The sequence below is a fragment of the Schistocerca nitens genome, chromosome 7 (genome assembly GCF_023898315.1).
Source record: "Schistocerca nitens isolate TAMUIC-IGC-003100 chromosome 7, iqSchNite1.1, whole genome shotgun sequence".
Lineage (NCBI taxonomy): Eukaryota > Metazoa > Arthropoda > Insecta > Orthoptera > Acrididae > Schistocerca > Schistocerca nitens.
Genome location: NC_064620.1, coordinates 2,751,581 through 2,766,409, shown reverse-complemented (window position 1 = coordinate 2,766,409; position 14,829 = coordinate 2,751,581). Strand labels below are relative to the sequence as shown.

Below are 14,829 nucleotides of genomic sequence, written 5' to 3'. Positions count from 1 at the left end.
CCCCTCCGTTGTGGTTGCACCTACGGTACGGCCATCTGTATCGCTGAGGCACGCAAGCCTCCCCACCAACGGCAAGGTCCATGGTTCATGGGGGGGGGGGGGGGGGTGGATGTATGCCTGTTTTAATGCGAGCAGCCTAAGCTGCAGTAGTCTGGCTGGACGGCAACCCGCAGAGCAAAGCTGTGTGGCGGGTGTGCCGATTCACCAGACACTAGGCGTACGCTGCAGTTTGGCTACTTGCCTTAATCCGCCCAGATAGCAGAGCGCGTTAAGGCGGCGTTTCCGGGACAGGAAGCTACGACGGTCACTGATCGAATCCGCCTGGCGGATTGGCGACGAGGGTCGGTTTGCTGGCTAGCCTGAGTGTGGTTCTTCGACAGTTTCTTACATTCAGATAGATGAATACTGGTCTACCCATGTTACGGATACACATATTCTGTGGAGAGGGTCTGTGAGGTGGCGACAGGAAGGGCATAGGCCACCCTTAGTATGGGTGACTTTCAGTAAATGATGCAACAAATTTCGGTTGAAAAGATGCGGAATTTGTTGTGAGACATCGTCTATTATTCCCTATTATTTCACGAAACTCCGCTAGGTGGCGGCGCTGTACGTAGCTTTTAAATTGGTGTCTGTAACGGCGGTGCGTTCGAAGCAGAGAGCTTTTGGCGGCAGACCAGAGCATCGCAGACAGTCATAGGCCCTTCTGCATTTCTACTGAGACTTGACAGTAAACAAAAGCAGGGTGAGTCGTTGGGCGAGGGGTCTGTTATCACCAGAAGGTCGAGCAAACGTGTCTGATCTCCCGCACTCTGGCTGGCGGCACACAGCTGTGATTCTTGCAATGTTAGAACGTGTGGACACTCTCATTGTAGGTGATCGACGAATCACAATCGAACACCTTACTGTTTAACTGGACGTCTCGGTTGGTAATGCTGACACACTCATCCACCAGTTGGGGTACTCAAAGGTTTGTGCCCGCCGGGTTTCTCATGGCGTAAAAGAAGACCATAAAGAGCAATCACTAGGGTGGTGGAGACAATTTTTTGTCGAACATGGTCACAGGTGATGAAACATGCTTTCGTCACTTCAAACCGGAAACAAAACGGCAACCCATGGAGTGGCATCAATCCATCTCCCTTCCAAAGAAAGAGTTCGAAGCCACACATTAAGCTGGTAAAGTCGTGGGGACAGTCTTCTACGGCTCTGAAGAGGTTATTCTGTTTCATGTCCTTCCTTCTGGTGTAACGCTCAAATCTGAAGTGTATTGTGCTGCCATTAGGAAATTGAAGAAACGCTTGAAGCGTGATCGTCACCCCAAAAATGCAAACGAACTTCTCCTTCTGCATGGCAATGCAAGGCCTCACACGAGTCTGCACATCCGAGATGAAGTCCCAAAACCACCGTATATCCCGTATCTGACATCTTGCGCTTGCATGTGTTTGGCTGAATGAAGGATGGACTCCGCGGGAAGCAATACGCGGATGATGGAGTGGTTACTGACGTAGCAGGACGCTGACTTCGACGTCCAACAGTGGAGTGGAATGCAGGTCCATCCAGTAAGGTGGTGTAAGATCGCCGCTTTGAGTGGAGACTATGTTAGAAAATAGAGTTTTGTAACCAAACGAGTGGGGAGTAGTACGGTGTATTGGAATGCCGAATAAAACTAACCTGATTTCATAGAAAAAAAATTGTTGCATTACTTATTGAACCAAATTCATTAATAACCTGTGGTGTGCGTACTATAAGACCTTCAGTACACGCACCATCAGATTATTTGGCTTGTCGCTCTAACGAAGTAGGCGAGTGTCAGCAATATGTCTCGTGGTCTTATTGTGGCGTGTTTATCCTCTGCCGTGAGGTCAGACGATAGAAATGCCACTTGCACGCTTAGTGTAGCAGATTGACGGTGACCAACTTTAAACAGAACTTGATTAATTCTCACACACATTTATTAAAATAATAACAAGCATAAAAATTACTTAACTTGGTTCTGGATGCTATTCACAATTGACAATCTGAAGTTACTTTGGTATCTGTACGTTAATCTTATTCTCGCATATATCTCTGGTACATGACAAAAGTGTCTATACATTTATCTTCATGGCTATGTACAGGAATATGGTAATCTTATTAGATGCAGACTGAAACTTGACTATAGACTAGTACGGACAAATGTAGAACTCGTACAGACTGGTACAGACTAATGCAGACTGGTACAGACTGGTGCAGACAAATGCAGACTGACTAATCGGAGGTCTGCATACTCGTTATAATACCTCGCGCGTTCATGTATCACTGTGCGAGTGTGATCCGCGAGGAGAAAAGGTTCTACGTTAGCAGCAAATCTCATTGGCTGCGAGACATATTAATACGCGGATCGGCGGAAGCAGAATTTGGTCCGTCTCTATGGCAGCGCCATCTCGTAGTGCGGAGATGGACGAGCGCTGCGCCAGCGCTGTTGTGCTTAGCGGGGCGCGCTCTAGTGGGAAAGTTGTGTACGCGCTGACTACGCGGAACTGTGTACACAACATAACCATTCCGACCCTGCGCAGATGCGGGACAAAGGCACAAGATAAAGGAGAAAAACGAAGAAGAGATGGCTACTTGAGTTAAGTCGCTGCTTTGAAATTTGCAAATATTGACAAAATAGCCGATTTCTTTCACTACCTACAGCTGTCAGAGCTGTGAGATTTGTGATGGAAATCGAAAAACGTAGAGGAACAGCCGACAGGAAGAACTGTGAGGCCGTGTAGCTTTGCGCGCACAACCAGTGTCAAGCGGTGTGTCACTGGTCCAGCAAAGCAAGGGAGAGTTACAGCTGATGACAGCGGCATTAATTTCGGAGAAAAGTGGAGCCGGCTCGGCTGTCGCTTCGATTTATTGTTGCGCCGACCGCGCCATGGGAACTGCACTGGCTGAGTTAATCTCGTAAACGACGCAATCAGTGCCGCGGGGCGCGGCGCGGCAGGCAGGCAGGTAGGCAGCCGCGGCGGCGGCGGGCGAGATTGAGTGGATCGCTGTCGGTTGCAGACGCACGCCGCGCGCCGCCGCGGCCCGCGTTTTGTGCCGCAAATGGACGCGGCGGGCAACTATGTGCCGGCAGCCATTAGCGTCACGTTAACTCAATAAACATCGCTCAGAGTTAGCGAGCAGAGAACGCCCGGCCTGCGCAGACCGCAATTATCCGCCTGCCGCCCCGGCCCGGAATGTTGGCAGGCCTGAGAGTCCCCCCGCCGGCGTCGCGCAGCCGCTGCGCACCCTGGAGCCCGCACCGGCGCCGCCACCGGCTGCTCGGTCCCACCCAGCTGCCCGCCTGAGGGGGAACAGCCTTTTTGAATGGGCCATTAGGCCCAGCTGCCGCAACTGCTGTCGCCAGAATTTAAAACGCCGTTTTTCTCTGCAGCCTAGCAGTCATCGGCTTCAGTCCTCGGTTTTCCCCATGATGTTCCTCGGTGCTGTAACATTACACTTCTCCCGTCTGGGACGAGAACTCATCCATTAGTTGCACCATTTGCAGTAATATACATATCGAGAAAAGTTGCCGGCCTCGCGGTTCTAGGCGTGCAGTCCGGAACCGCGCGACTGCTACGGTCGCAGGTTCGAATCCTGCCTCGGGCATGGATGTGTGTGATGTCCTTAGGTTAGTTAGGTTTAAGTAGTTCTAAGTTCTAGGGGACTGATGACCACAGATGTTAAGTCCCAATGTGCTCAGAGCCATTTGAAGCATTTGAACGAGAAAAGTTCTGCATCACCCCGGTTCCGAGAACAACGGAAGATAAAAAAAATGTTCAAATGTGTGTGAAATCTTATGGGACTTAACTTGTAAGTAGGATGCTTAGATTGTAATGTTGGTGATGCCACGTAGCGCTTTGTATTAAAATCGCAGGCTGTACTTTGTGCAGTCTGTGGCTGGGTGGCATTGTTGGAATAGTTGCCATTGTAGTGTTGGGCAGTTGGCTGTTAACAGCGCGTAGCGCTGCGCAGTTGGAGGTGAGCCGCCAGCAGTGGTGGATGTGGGGAGAGAGATGGCAAAGTTTTGAGAGCGGATGATCTGGACAGAGACAGTAAATTTGTAAGACTGCATATCATGAACTGATATATAAAATGGCTTTTGAACACTATTAAGGTAAAAGCATCGTTTGTTCTCTATCAAAATCTTTCATTTGCTAACTATGCCTATCAGTAGTTAGTGCCTTTAGTAGTTTGAATCTTTTATTTAGCTGGCAGTAGTGGTACTCGCTGTATTGCAGTAGTTCGAGTAACGAAGATTTTTTTGAGGTAAGTGATTTGTGAAACGTGTTGGTTAATTTAGTCAGGGTCATTCTCTTGTAGGGATTATTGAAAGTCAGATTGCTTTGCGCTAAAAATATTGTGTGTCAGTTTAAGCACAGTCATGTATAATTTTTCTAATGGGACGTTTCAAACAGCTAAGGTCATCAGTCCCTAAGCTTACACACTACTTAACCTAAATTATCGTAAGGACAAACACACACACCCATACCCGAGGGAGGACTCGAACCCCCGCCCCGGGCCAGCAACTGAAGGTAGACATTGCCTTTGGATGTTGTGTCACAGACACAGTCTCTTTGACTGTTCAGAGATGTCACTAAAGCCACCCAGTGATGCACGAGGGGCGCCAGTTAGAGGCAGCCGGTCAGTTTCAGTCATTGCATCATTTTCAATGCGATAGGGTCCGCAGCTGCGATGAATTTTTTGAATGATTTCTTGAAGCCTTCAGATGCCATGTTCTTTATTTCCTGTACGATTGTACAATTTCGGCCTTAGGACATTTTCAAGTATCTTACGGATGATTTTTTGGTAAAACACCATGTCATGTACGTCGTTGTTCCTATGACATCATGTAATGCTTATGGATTAGTTCGAGGTGTTCCACCAGAAAGGAGGTAAACCGCTCGTGTTGTCTGTAGTTCAACCATCCTAGGAGGTCAATACCGCTGTTCGATCGCGTCCGCATTGTTACTTTGTGCCAGGAAGGACTCTCAACTTTTCACCGATGAGTGTTGCATATCCCTTCAACCAGACAATCGTCGGAGACGTGTTTGGAGGCAACCCGGTCAGGCTGAACACCAGCGAGTGCAGCAAGGAGGTGCTTCCTGCTGTTTTGGGGTGGCATTGTGTGGGGCCGACGTACGCCGCTGGTGGTCACGGATGGCGCCGTAACGGCTCTACGATAAATGAATGTCGTCCTCCGGCCGATAGTGCAACCATATCGGCAGCAAATTGCGAGGCATTCGTCTTCATGCACGACAATTCGCTTCCCCATCGTGGACAACTTGGAATGACTTTTTTCAGGATAACGACATCGCTCTACTACAGTGGCCAGCATGTTCTCCAGACATGAACCCTATCGAATATTCCTGGGATATATTCGAAAGGGCTGTTTGTGGACGACGTGATCCAACAACCACTCTGAGGGATCTACGCCGAATCGCCATTGAGGAGTGGGACAATCTGGACCAACAGTACCTTGATGAACTTGTGGATAGTTTGCCGCGACGAATACAGGCATGCATCAATGCAAGAGGACCGGGTATTAGAAGTACCGGTGTGTACAGCAATCTGGACGACCACTTCTGAAGGTATTGCTGTATGGTGGTACAACATGCAATGTGTGGTTTTCATCAGCAATAAAAAGGGCGGAAATGATGTTTATGTTGATATCTCTTCCAATTTCCTGTACAGGTTTCGAAACTCTCGGAACGAAGTGATGCAAAACTTTTTTTATGTGTGTATTAGGTTCGTGAACAAGTTACTAGCGTTTTTATTTTGTATGGTGGTCTTCCGGTTCCTATGGGTTTACTTGTCGACTGTCATTCCTTAATTCTAGTTCACTGTTGCTATTTAAATTTGCGTATTGTCATTTTATCATTTGAAGATAGTGAGCTGTCGACGCTAGAAAATGGAGTGCCAAGTGGAGCAATCGTCAACTCTTCCGACATATTCTTTCTCTGACTTCAATAGAGGGGTGACAGCCCCGGAGACAGCAAGGAACATTTGCGCCGTGTATGGGGATAACGTCACTGGACAGAGCAGGCCCTCAACTGGCGCCCGAACGACGCCGATCGTAGAGATGGGGCCCCAACGTGGTGACCAAAGCAAAAGTTCTACTGTCACCCCCGTTCACATGTTAGTTATCTAGTGGGTGGATCACAGGGTGCTGGGCTGTGATGTTATCCGTGCGTCTGGGTAAGGCTACGCATCAACACGGTCCATCAGGTGATAGATAGTGGACGGAACGCGAGTGAGGGTAGCGATTTGAAGAGCAGAGGGAAAAAAGTGCCAAGGCTCGTGCCGTGGGCAAAAAACCTCTGCGACAGTGGGATGGGTAGTAAGAGCAGTAGTGGCTTACTAGCTGCGACAGTTCATGCAAGGTTGTTACTGTGGGTATCATGCATCATTACCGCGGCAAGCGATGGCGATGTATCCCAGTTTGCTGCAGCCGCTGCATTCCTGGAACAATCAGGATCGTTATATACTAGTGGCAGATCGGCCATAGATCATCTCACTGTGTGGGGGGTGTGTGGAGCTTGTCTGCATGCAGTGTACAGTACGGCTTCCCTGCGTGGTGCCAGTTATTCGGCGGTGAGTTCCAGCTGGATATCCAGTAATGGCGTCTGATTAACAGGGGCTCACCAGCACCGTTATGTTTGCGTGTGCTTGACCATAGATGTTAGGTCCTTACAAGTATGTCTTTTGGCCTTTTATGTTTCCATCTATGGTTGTGGTCATAGTTCCCCAGATTCAGAATAAACGGGTTCTGCGAATGTCTGCAGTTTCTGTATAGTCTTGTGGTGAGTTTGTGGATTACCTCCGTGAGAGTCTCAAGTGGGTATTCCCGGTGAAGGTCCGTGATGCGTGTGTATCGTGGAGCATTGCTTATGATTTTGAGTACTTTGTTATGTATGAGCTGCAGACGGCGCAGGCGTGTAGGCGCAGCGTATCCCCAGACAGGAGCTGCGTACGTCATCAGGGGTCGGATAAGTGTCATGTACATGGACCTCGACACCCTTCTGTTCAGTGTGCTACGCCTGTTGAGCATAGGATAGAGCTGTTTGAGCCTCGCGCTAGCTCGGTTGGTCATGTGTTGTATGTAGTCCCCCCAGAGTAATTTCCGGTCCATCCAGACACCGAGGTATTTGACTTTCTCACGGAAACGTATTGGGCGTGCATGTAGAGTTATTGGTCTGCAGTGTCGGTGTTTGCGCGGTTGCTTCGGTCTTCTAGTGAACAGAACGGCTTCGCACTTGTCGACGTTTACTCTAACACGCCATTTCTCCAACCGAGGCTCAGCCACTCTGAGTGCAGTCTGTAAGCGTGACGTAATATTTGATGGTTTCCAATCTTGCACGAGGATGGCTGTGTCATCCGCGTAGAGTGCCATCGTCGTGTTGTGTGTGGTTGGGAGGTCGTTTATGTAGAGGTTAAACAGTAGGGGCCCTAGGATGCTTCCCTGGGGTACTCCCGCGTGTATACCGTGTCGTGTTGATTGTTTTCCCTGCACGTCAGTGTTGAAACTCCTGTCTGTGAGGTATGAGTGTATTAGACGCACCAGCCCGTCGGGGAATCCCGCGTCGCTGAGTTTGCGGATGAGGCCGTTGTGCCATAGATGGTCGAAAGCCTTTTCGATGTCCAGGAACACCGCCCCTGTTGCTTTGTTTGTGTTGAAACCATGTGTTATATGTTCAACGACCCCTAAGAGTTGTTGTGTTGTGGAGTGGTGATTCCTGAAGCCGAATTGCTCCGGTTTCAGGATGTCATTTGTTATGCAGTGCCTAGTGATGCGTTTGACAATCACCTTCTCAACAACCTTACTGAGCGAGCTCAGAAGGCTGATGGGTCGGTAATTTTGTGGGAGGCTGTGGTCTTTCCCCGGCTTCCTGGACATCAGGACCTTGGCCGTCTTCCAAAAGGCGGGAAAGTGTTGGTGTTTTAGTATGGCATTCGTTATGTGTGTTAGGTACTCAGTTGCTTTATCCGTGAACTCCTGGAGGACACGGTTTTGAATGCCATCATGACCAGGGGCTTTCCTAACACCGGAATGCATTATAGCCCAGGAGACTTCGGCTGTGCTAGCTTGTCGAATGTTGTCGCGCGATGGTTGGGCTAGAACGCGTGTAACCTTCTGATCAGTAGCAAGTGCGATCACTGGATCTGATGGTACCAGGTTCGGTGTGAATGACGCTGCGAGTGTGCGGGCCATTAGTTCTGCTTTCTCTTCCGCTGAGTATGCAGGTCCGTCAGGCCCTTGAAGCGTCGGGGTGTACATTTTCTCCCTGGTGAAGAGTCGGGCTAGTTGCCACACGCCAGGTCGTGCGGTGTCCAGCCCTTCGAGTTTTTGGTTCCACTGTTGTGTTCTACGTGTTTGTATTTTATCGTGTATGATTCCCTGTAGCCTGTTGATGTGCCGTTTGAAGTAGTGACGCCTGGTGCGCTGCCATTGTCTCCTGAGGCGATTCCTCATTGAGGTTAGGCCCAGGATTTCCTGGGGCAGGGCCGCACTGCGTTGTTGTGAGGTGCGATCAAGTATGGTGCCCGCCATTGCGTCCTGGACGGCGTTAGTGAGGGTTTGTGCTGCCTCGTCAATTTGTGCTGTTTCGTTAATTTCGTGTATGGGTGGGATGTGGCTATCGAGTGTTTCCTTGAACAATGTCCAATTTGCACGTCCGTAGTCCAAGATCCTGTGTTGTTACATGTGCTGCAGTGTTTCCTCAATGTATAGTATTACAGGTTGGTGGTTTGGGGGCAGATCGTGTCGATGTAATGCCCTTGATGAGGGCCATGTCCAACACGTGTGGCCTGTGTCCCCTCTGATAGGGAATGTGCGTCGGTTCATTCGGCGCTAGTGTGATGTAGTTTCTGCCAAGTGAATGTTGGTACAGTTTTTTGCCGTTGGGATTTCGTATGCGTGAACTCCATTCTGGGTGTTTTGCGTTCAGATCTCCAGCGACTGTTACTCGCGGTGAGATGTTGAGTAGTGCGCTGATATCGCGTGTTGAAATGCCTACAGGACTGTTGTATACCGATATCAGCGTGGTGTAGGATCCGTTGAACTTGACTCTGACGGTCGTAGCCTCGATTTTTTCCAGTTCAGGGAGCTCTATGTTTGTGTGCTCAATGTCTTTGTGTATGACGATTGCAGTTTCACCTGCCACGGCGTCGCACGGTCGGTCGGTACGATAGACGCAGTAGCCAGGAAAGTTTAATTGTTTGTGCGGTTTAAGCTTAGTCTCGCTCAGTAGCGCGACAAGGATTCCCTTGTGCTCCATGACCGCGGCAAATTCTGCCCTTTCGTTGTGGATCGAGTCTGCATTCCAGAACATGTTCTGTGATAGTGCGTGCGGGTTTGCGTTACGGGCCGGGTATGGTATGTTATTCATGTAAGAGTATGAAAGAGTGTTGTGATGGCAGTGTGTACGACAGCCCAGTATTGCCCGGGTTCGGCGCTCATGAGCTGGGTGATGAGTGTTGTGACGGCCGTCAGCACCTTGGTAAGGATTTGAACGGTCGTGTGTCGAGGGAATAGTGTTTCCAGTATTCCCCCAGGTGATGTGTTGGTGTTGGGTGTGGCAGCCTGAGGTGCTGTTGTAGACTTAGCGGCCGTTGTGCGGGTATTGGTGTGTTCTTAGGAGTGGCATTTGTGTTTTGTGACAGAGGTTGTGGCGCCTGTGTTACTTCTGTGGTGAGGGGGATGGTAGTGGGGGTTACAGTCTCGATGTCTTGTTCGCTGTTTATCTGTGTGTTATTGGTCTGTTGTTGCTGGGTGGCCTGTTGTGGTGATTTGGTGTTCCCCGCCATGTGTTTACGTGTACGTCTATTCCTCCTCTGGGCTTGGGGTTCAGGGGGTTCTTGTGTGGGTGTGTTTGCCTGTATAGCGTGCGTTTCTTCGCAGCACGTGATTTCCGGGAGTGGGGTCGTGTTGTTTGGGGGCATAGGTGTTGGTACCGATGCTTGTTGGGTTTCAGGTGTTGTCTGTGGCTGTTGTGTAGCTGTTGCAGCGGTTGTTTCGCGTGTGTGTGAAGGGCGCTGAGGTTCCGCGGCCTGTGTCGTTCCGCCAGGGCGTGCAACCGTGGCAGACGTCAGGCCGTTCCTTACTGGGTTTGGCGCTGGCCTCGGGCGTGGTATGTCGTGCAGTACCCTGCTCTGGTCTTGTTTATGCTTCAGCGCCTGTTTGTAGGAGCTGCACTGTCTGAAGTTTGCTGCATGGGGCCCACCGCAGTTGGCACAGCGTCGCTGGTTTGGCTGTGTTTGTGTGCAGGTGTTGGATCTGTGGTTGCCAGCGCATCCGCGGCATCATTCCCATCCTGAATCGTTGCTGTGACGAAAAATGGTGTCTTAATGCTGACGTAAGGAAGATTCACGGTAGTCGATGTTGCGCATGTGGTGGAACAGCGTCGGTGTGGTGTTCTGTAACATGTGGTGGGACAGGGTCGGTGTGGTGTTCTGTAACATGTGGTGGGACAGCGTCGGTGTGGTGTTCTGTAACATGTGGTGGGACAGCGTCATGGTGGTGTTCTGTAACATGTGGTGGAACAGCGTCGGTGTGGTGTTCTGTAACATGTGGTGGAACAGCATCGATGTGGTGTTATGTAACACGTGGTGGGACAGCGTCGATGTGGTGTTCTGTAACATGTGGTGGGACAGCGTCGGTGTGGTGTTCTGTAACATGTGGTGGGACAGCGTCGGTGTGGTGTTCTGTAACATGTGGTGGGACAGCGTCAGTGTGGTGTTCTGTAACATGTGGTGGAACAGCGTCGGTGTGGTGTTCTGTAACATGTGGTGGGACAGCGTCGGTGTGGTGTTCTGTAACATGTGGTGGGACAGCGTCGGTGTGGTGTTCTGTAACATGTGGTGGGACAGCGTCGGTGTGGTGTTCTGTAACATGTGGTGGAACAGTGTCGGTGTGGTGTTCTGTAACATGTGGTGGAACAGCGTCGGTGTGGTGTTCTGTAACATGTTGTGGGCCAGTGTCGGTGTGGTGTTCTGTAACATGTGGTGGGACAGCGTCGGTGTGGTGTTCTGTAACATGTGGTGGGACAGCGTCGGTGTGGTGTTCTGAAACATGTGGTGGAACAGCGTCGGTGTGGTGTTCTGTAACATGTGGTGGAACAGCGTCGGTGTGGTGTTCTGTAACATGTGGTGGAACAGCGTCTGTGTGGTGTTGTGTAACATGTGGTGGGACAGTGTCGGTGTGGTGTTCTGTAACATGTGGTGGAACAGCATCGGTGTGGTGTTCTGTAACATGTGGTGGAACAGCGTCGGTGTGGTGTTCTGTAACATGTGGTGGGCCAGTGTCGGTGTGGTGTTCTGTAACATGTGGTGCGACAGCGTCGGTGTGGTGTTCTGTAACATGTGGTGGGACAGCGTCGGTGTGGTGTTCTGTAACATGTGGTGAAACAGCGTCGGTGTGGTGTTCTGTAACATATGGTGGAACAGCGTCGGTGTGGTGTTCTGTAACATGTGGTGGGACAGCGTCGGGGTGGTGTTCTGTAACATGTGGTGGGACAGCGTCGGTGTGGTGTTCTGTAACATGTGGTGGGACAGCGTCGGTGTGGTGTTCTGTAACATGTGGTGGGACAGCATCGGTGTGGTGTTCTGTAACATGTGGTGGAACAGCGTCGGTGTGGTGTTCTGTAACATGTGGTGGACCAGTGTCGGTGTGGTGTTCTGTAACATGTGGTGGAACAGCGTCGGTGTGGTGTTCTGTAACATGTGGTGGGCCAGTGTCGGTGTGGTGTTCTGTAACATGTGGTGGGACAGCGTCGGTGTGGTGTTCTGTAACATGTGGTGGGACAGCGTCGGTGTGGTGTTCTGTAACATGTCGTGGGTCAGCGTCGGTGTGGTGTTCTGTAACATGTGGTTGGACAGCGTCGGTGTGGTGTTCTGTAACATGTGGTGGGACAGCGTCGGTGTGGTGTTCTGAAACATGTTGTGGGACAGCGTCGGTGTGGTGTTCTGTAACATGTGGTTGGACAGTGTCGGTGTGGTGTTCTGTAACATGTGGTGGACCAGTGTCGGTGTGGTGTTCTGTAACATGTGGTGGAACAGCGTCGGTGTGGTGTTCTGTAACATGTGGTGGGCCAGTGTCGGTGTGGTGTTCTGTAACATGTGGTGGGACAGCGTCGGTGTGGTGTTCTGTAACATGTGGTGGAACAGCATCGATGTGGTGTTATGTAACACGTGGTGGGACAGCGTCGGTGTGGTGTTCTGTAACATGTGGTGGGCAGCGTCGGTGTGGTGTTCTGTAACATGTGGTGGGACAGCATCGGTGTGGTGTTCTGTATCATGTGGTGGGACAGCGTCGGTGTGGTGTTCTGTAACATGTGGTGGGACAGCATCGGTGTGGTGTTCTGTAACATGTGGTGGGACAGCGTTGGTGTGGTGTTCTGTAACATGTGGTGGGACAGCGTCGGTGTGGTGTTCTGTAACATGTGGTGGGACGGCGTCGGTGTGGTGTTCTGTAACATGTGGTGGGACAGCGCCGGTGTGGTGTTCTGTAACATGTGGTGGAACAGCGTCGGTGTGGTGTTCTGTAACATGTGGTGAAACAGCGTCGGTGTGGTGTTCTGTAACATGTGGTGGAACAGCGTCGGTGTGGTGTTCTGTTACATGTGGTGGGACAGCGTCGGTGTGGTATTCTGTAACATGTGGTGGAACAGCGTCGGTGTGGTGTTCTGTAACATGTGGTGGAACAGCGTCGGTGTGATGTTCTGTAACATGTGGTGGGACAGCGTCGGTGTGGTGTTCTGTAACATGTGGTGGAACAGCGTCAGTGTGGTGTTCTGTAACATGTGGTGGGACAGCGTCGGTGTGGTGTTTTGTAACATGTGGTGGAACAGCGTCGGTGTGGTGTTCTGTAACATGTGGTGGGACAGAGTCGGTGTGGTGTTCTGTAACATGTGGTGGGACAGCCTCGGTGTGGTGTTCTGTAACATGTGGTGGGACAGCGTCGGTGTGGTGTTCTGTAACATGTGGTGGAACAGCGTCGGTGTGGTGTTCTGTAACATGTGGTGGGACGGCGTCGGTGTGGTGTTCTGTAACATGTGGTGGAACAGCGTCGGTGTGGTGTTCTGTAACATGTGGTGGAACAGCGTCGGTGTGGTGTTCTGTAACTTGTCGTGGAACAGCGTCGGTGTGGTGTTCTGTAACATGTGGTGGTACAGCGTCGGTGTGGTGTTCTGTAACATGTGGTGGGACAGCGTCGGTGTGGTGTTCTGTAACATGTGGTGGGACAGCGTCGGTGTGGTGTTCTGTAACATGTGGTGGGACAGCGTCGGTGTGGTGTTCTGTAACATGTGGTGGAACAGCGTCGGTGTGGTGTTCTGTAACATGTGGTGGGCCAGTGTCGGTGTGGTGTTCTGTAACATGTGGTGGGACAGCGTTGGTGTGGTGTTCTGTAACATGTGGTGGAACAGTGTCGGTGTGGTGTTCTGTAACATGTGGTGGAACAGCGTCGGTGTGGTGTTCTGTAACATGTGGTGGGCCAGTGTCGGTGTGGTGTTCTGTAACATGTGGTGGGACAGCGTCGGTGTGGTGTTCTGTAACATGTGGTGGGACAGCGTCGGTGTGGTGTTCTGTAACATGTGGTGGAACAGCGTCGGTGTGGTGTTCTGTAACATGTGGTGGAACAGCGTCGGTGTGGTGTTCTGTAACATGTGGTGGAACAGCGTCGGTGTGGTGTTCTGTAACATGTGTTGGGACAGTGTCGGTGTGGTGTTCTGTAACATGTGGTGGAACAGTGTCGGTGTGGTGTTCTGTAACATGTGGTGGAACAGCGTCGGTGTGGTGTTCTGTAACATGTGGTGGGCCAGTGTCGGTGTGGTGTTCTGTAACATGTGGTGGGACAGCGTCGGTGTGGTGTTCTGTAACATGTGGTGGGACAGCATCGGTGTGGTGTTCTGTAACATGTGGTGAAACAGCGTCGGTGTGGTGTTCTGTAACATGTGGTGGAACAGCGTTGGTGTGGTGTTCTGTAACATGTGGTGGGACAGCGTCGGTGTGGTGTTCTGTAACATGTGGTGGTACAGCGTCGGTGTGGTGTTCTGTAACATGTGGTGGAACAGCGTCGGTGTGGTGTTCTGTAACATGTGGTGGAACAGCGTCGGTGTGGTGTTCTGTAACATGTGGTGGGACAGCGTCGGTGTGGTGTTCTGTAACATGTGGTGGTACAGCGTCGGTGTGGTGTTCTGTAACATGTGGTGGGACAGCGTCAGTGTGGTGTTCTGTAACATGTGGTGGGACAGCGTCGGTGTGGTGTTCTGTAACATGTGGTGGAACAGCGTCGGTGTGGTGTTCTGTAACATGTGGTGGAACAGCGTCGGTGTGGTGTTCTGTAACATGTGGTGGAACAGCGTCGGTGTGGTGTTCTGTAAATGTGGTGGAACAGTGTCGGTGTGGTGTTCTGTAACATGTGGTGCAACAGCGTTGGTGTGGTGTTGTATAAATTGCTTCCTCGAGGTGTAACCATCACTGCTGACATTTACTGTAAAAAACTGAGACATCTTGCAGACGCAGTCCAAGAACAACGATCAGGAAAACTGTGTCAAGTGAAGCTACTCCACGGTAACGCTGGCCCCCATTCTGCTGAACTCACAAAAAAACCACTGTACATTTCGCTGGTGATGCATCCCAAATAAAAGAAGCGAAACGCGTATGGCAGCAAGCAAAGTGCCTGGAATTAGTTGCATACGCGGTGCATAGCTCTACAAATTTAAAGCAACAGAGGGAAAGATAGAAAACAGAAAAAATGATTATAAAGGAGTTGGTTTAGGAACCCATTCCGCATCTATCTTATTCACCCGATCTCGGGCC

The 14,829-nt window shown here is 50.8% G+C and overlaps 1 protein-coding gene across 1 annotated transcript in view; it reads right to left on the bottom strand.

Annotated features, from left to right (window-relative positions):
* Nucleotides 1-10,353: 10,353 nt before the first annotated feature.
* Nucleotides 10,354-14,829, bottom strand: part of LOC126195161 (uncharacterized) — a 37,533-nt gene continuing 33,057 nt past the window's right edge. The window contains exon 3 of the mRNA XM_049933671.1: nt 10,354-14,384. Within this exon, the coding sequence (XP_049789628.1) occupies nt 10,354-14,384 (4,031 nt within the window). The remainder of the gene's footprint in view (nt 14,385-14,829) is intronic.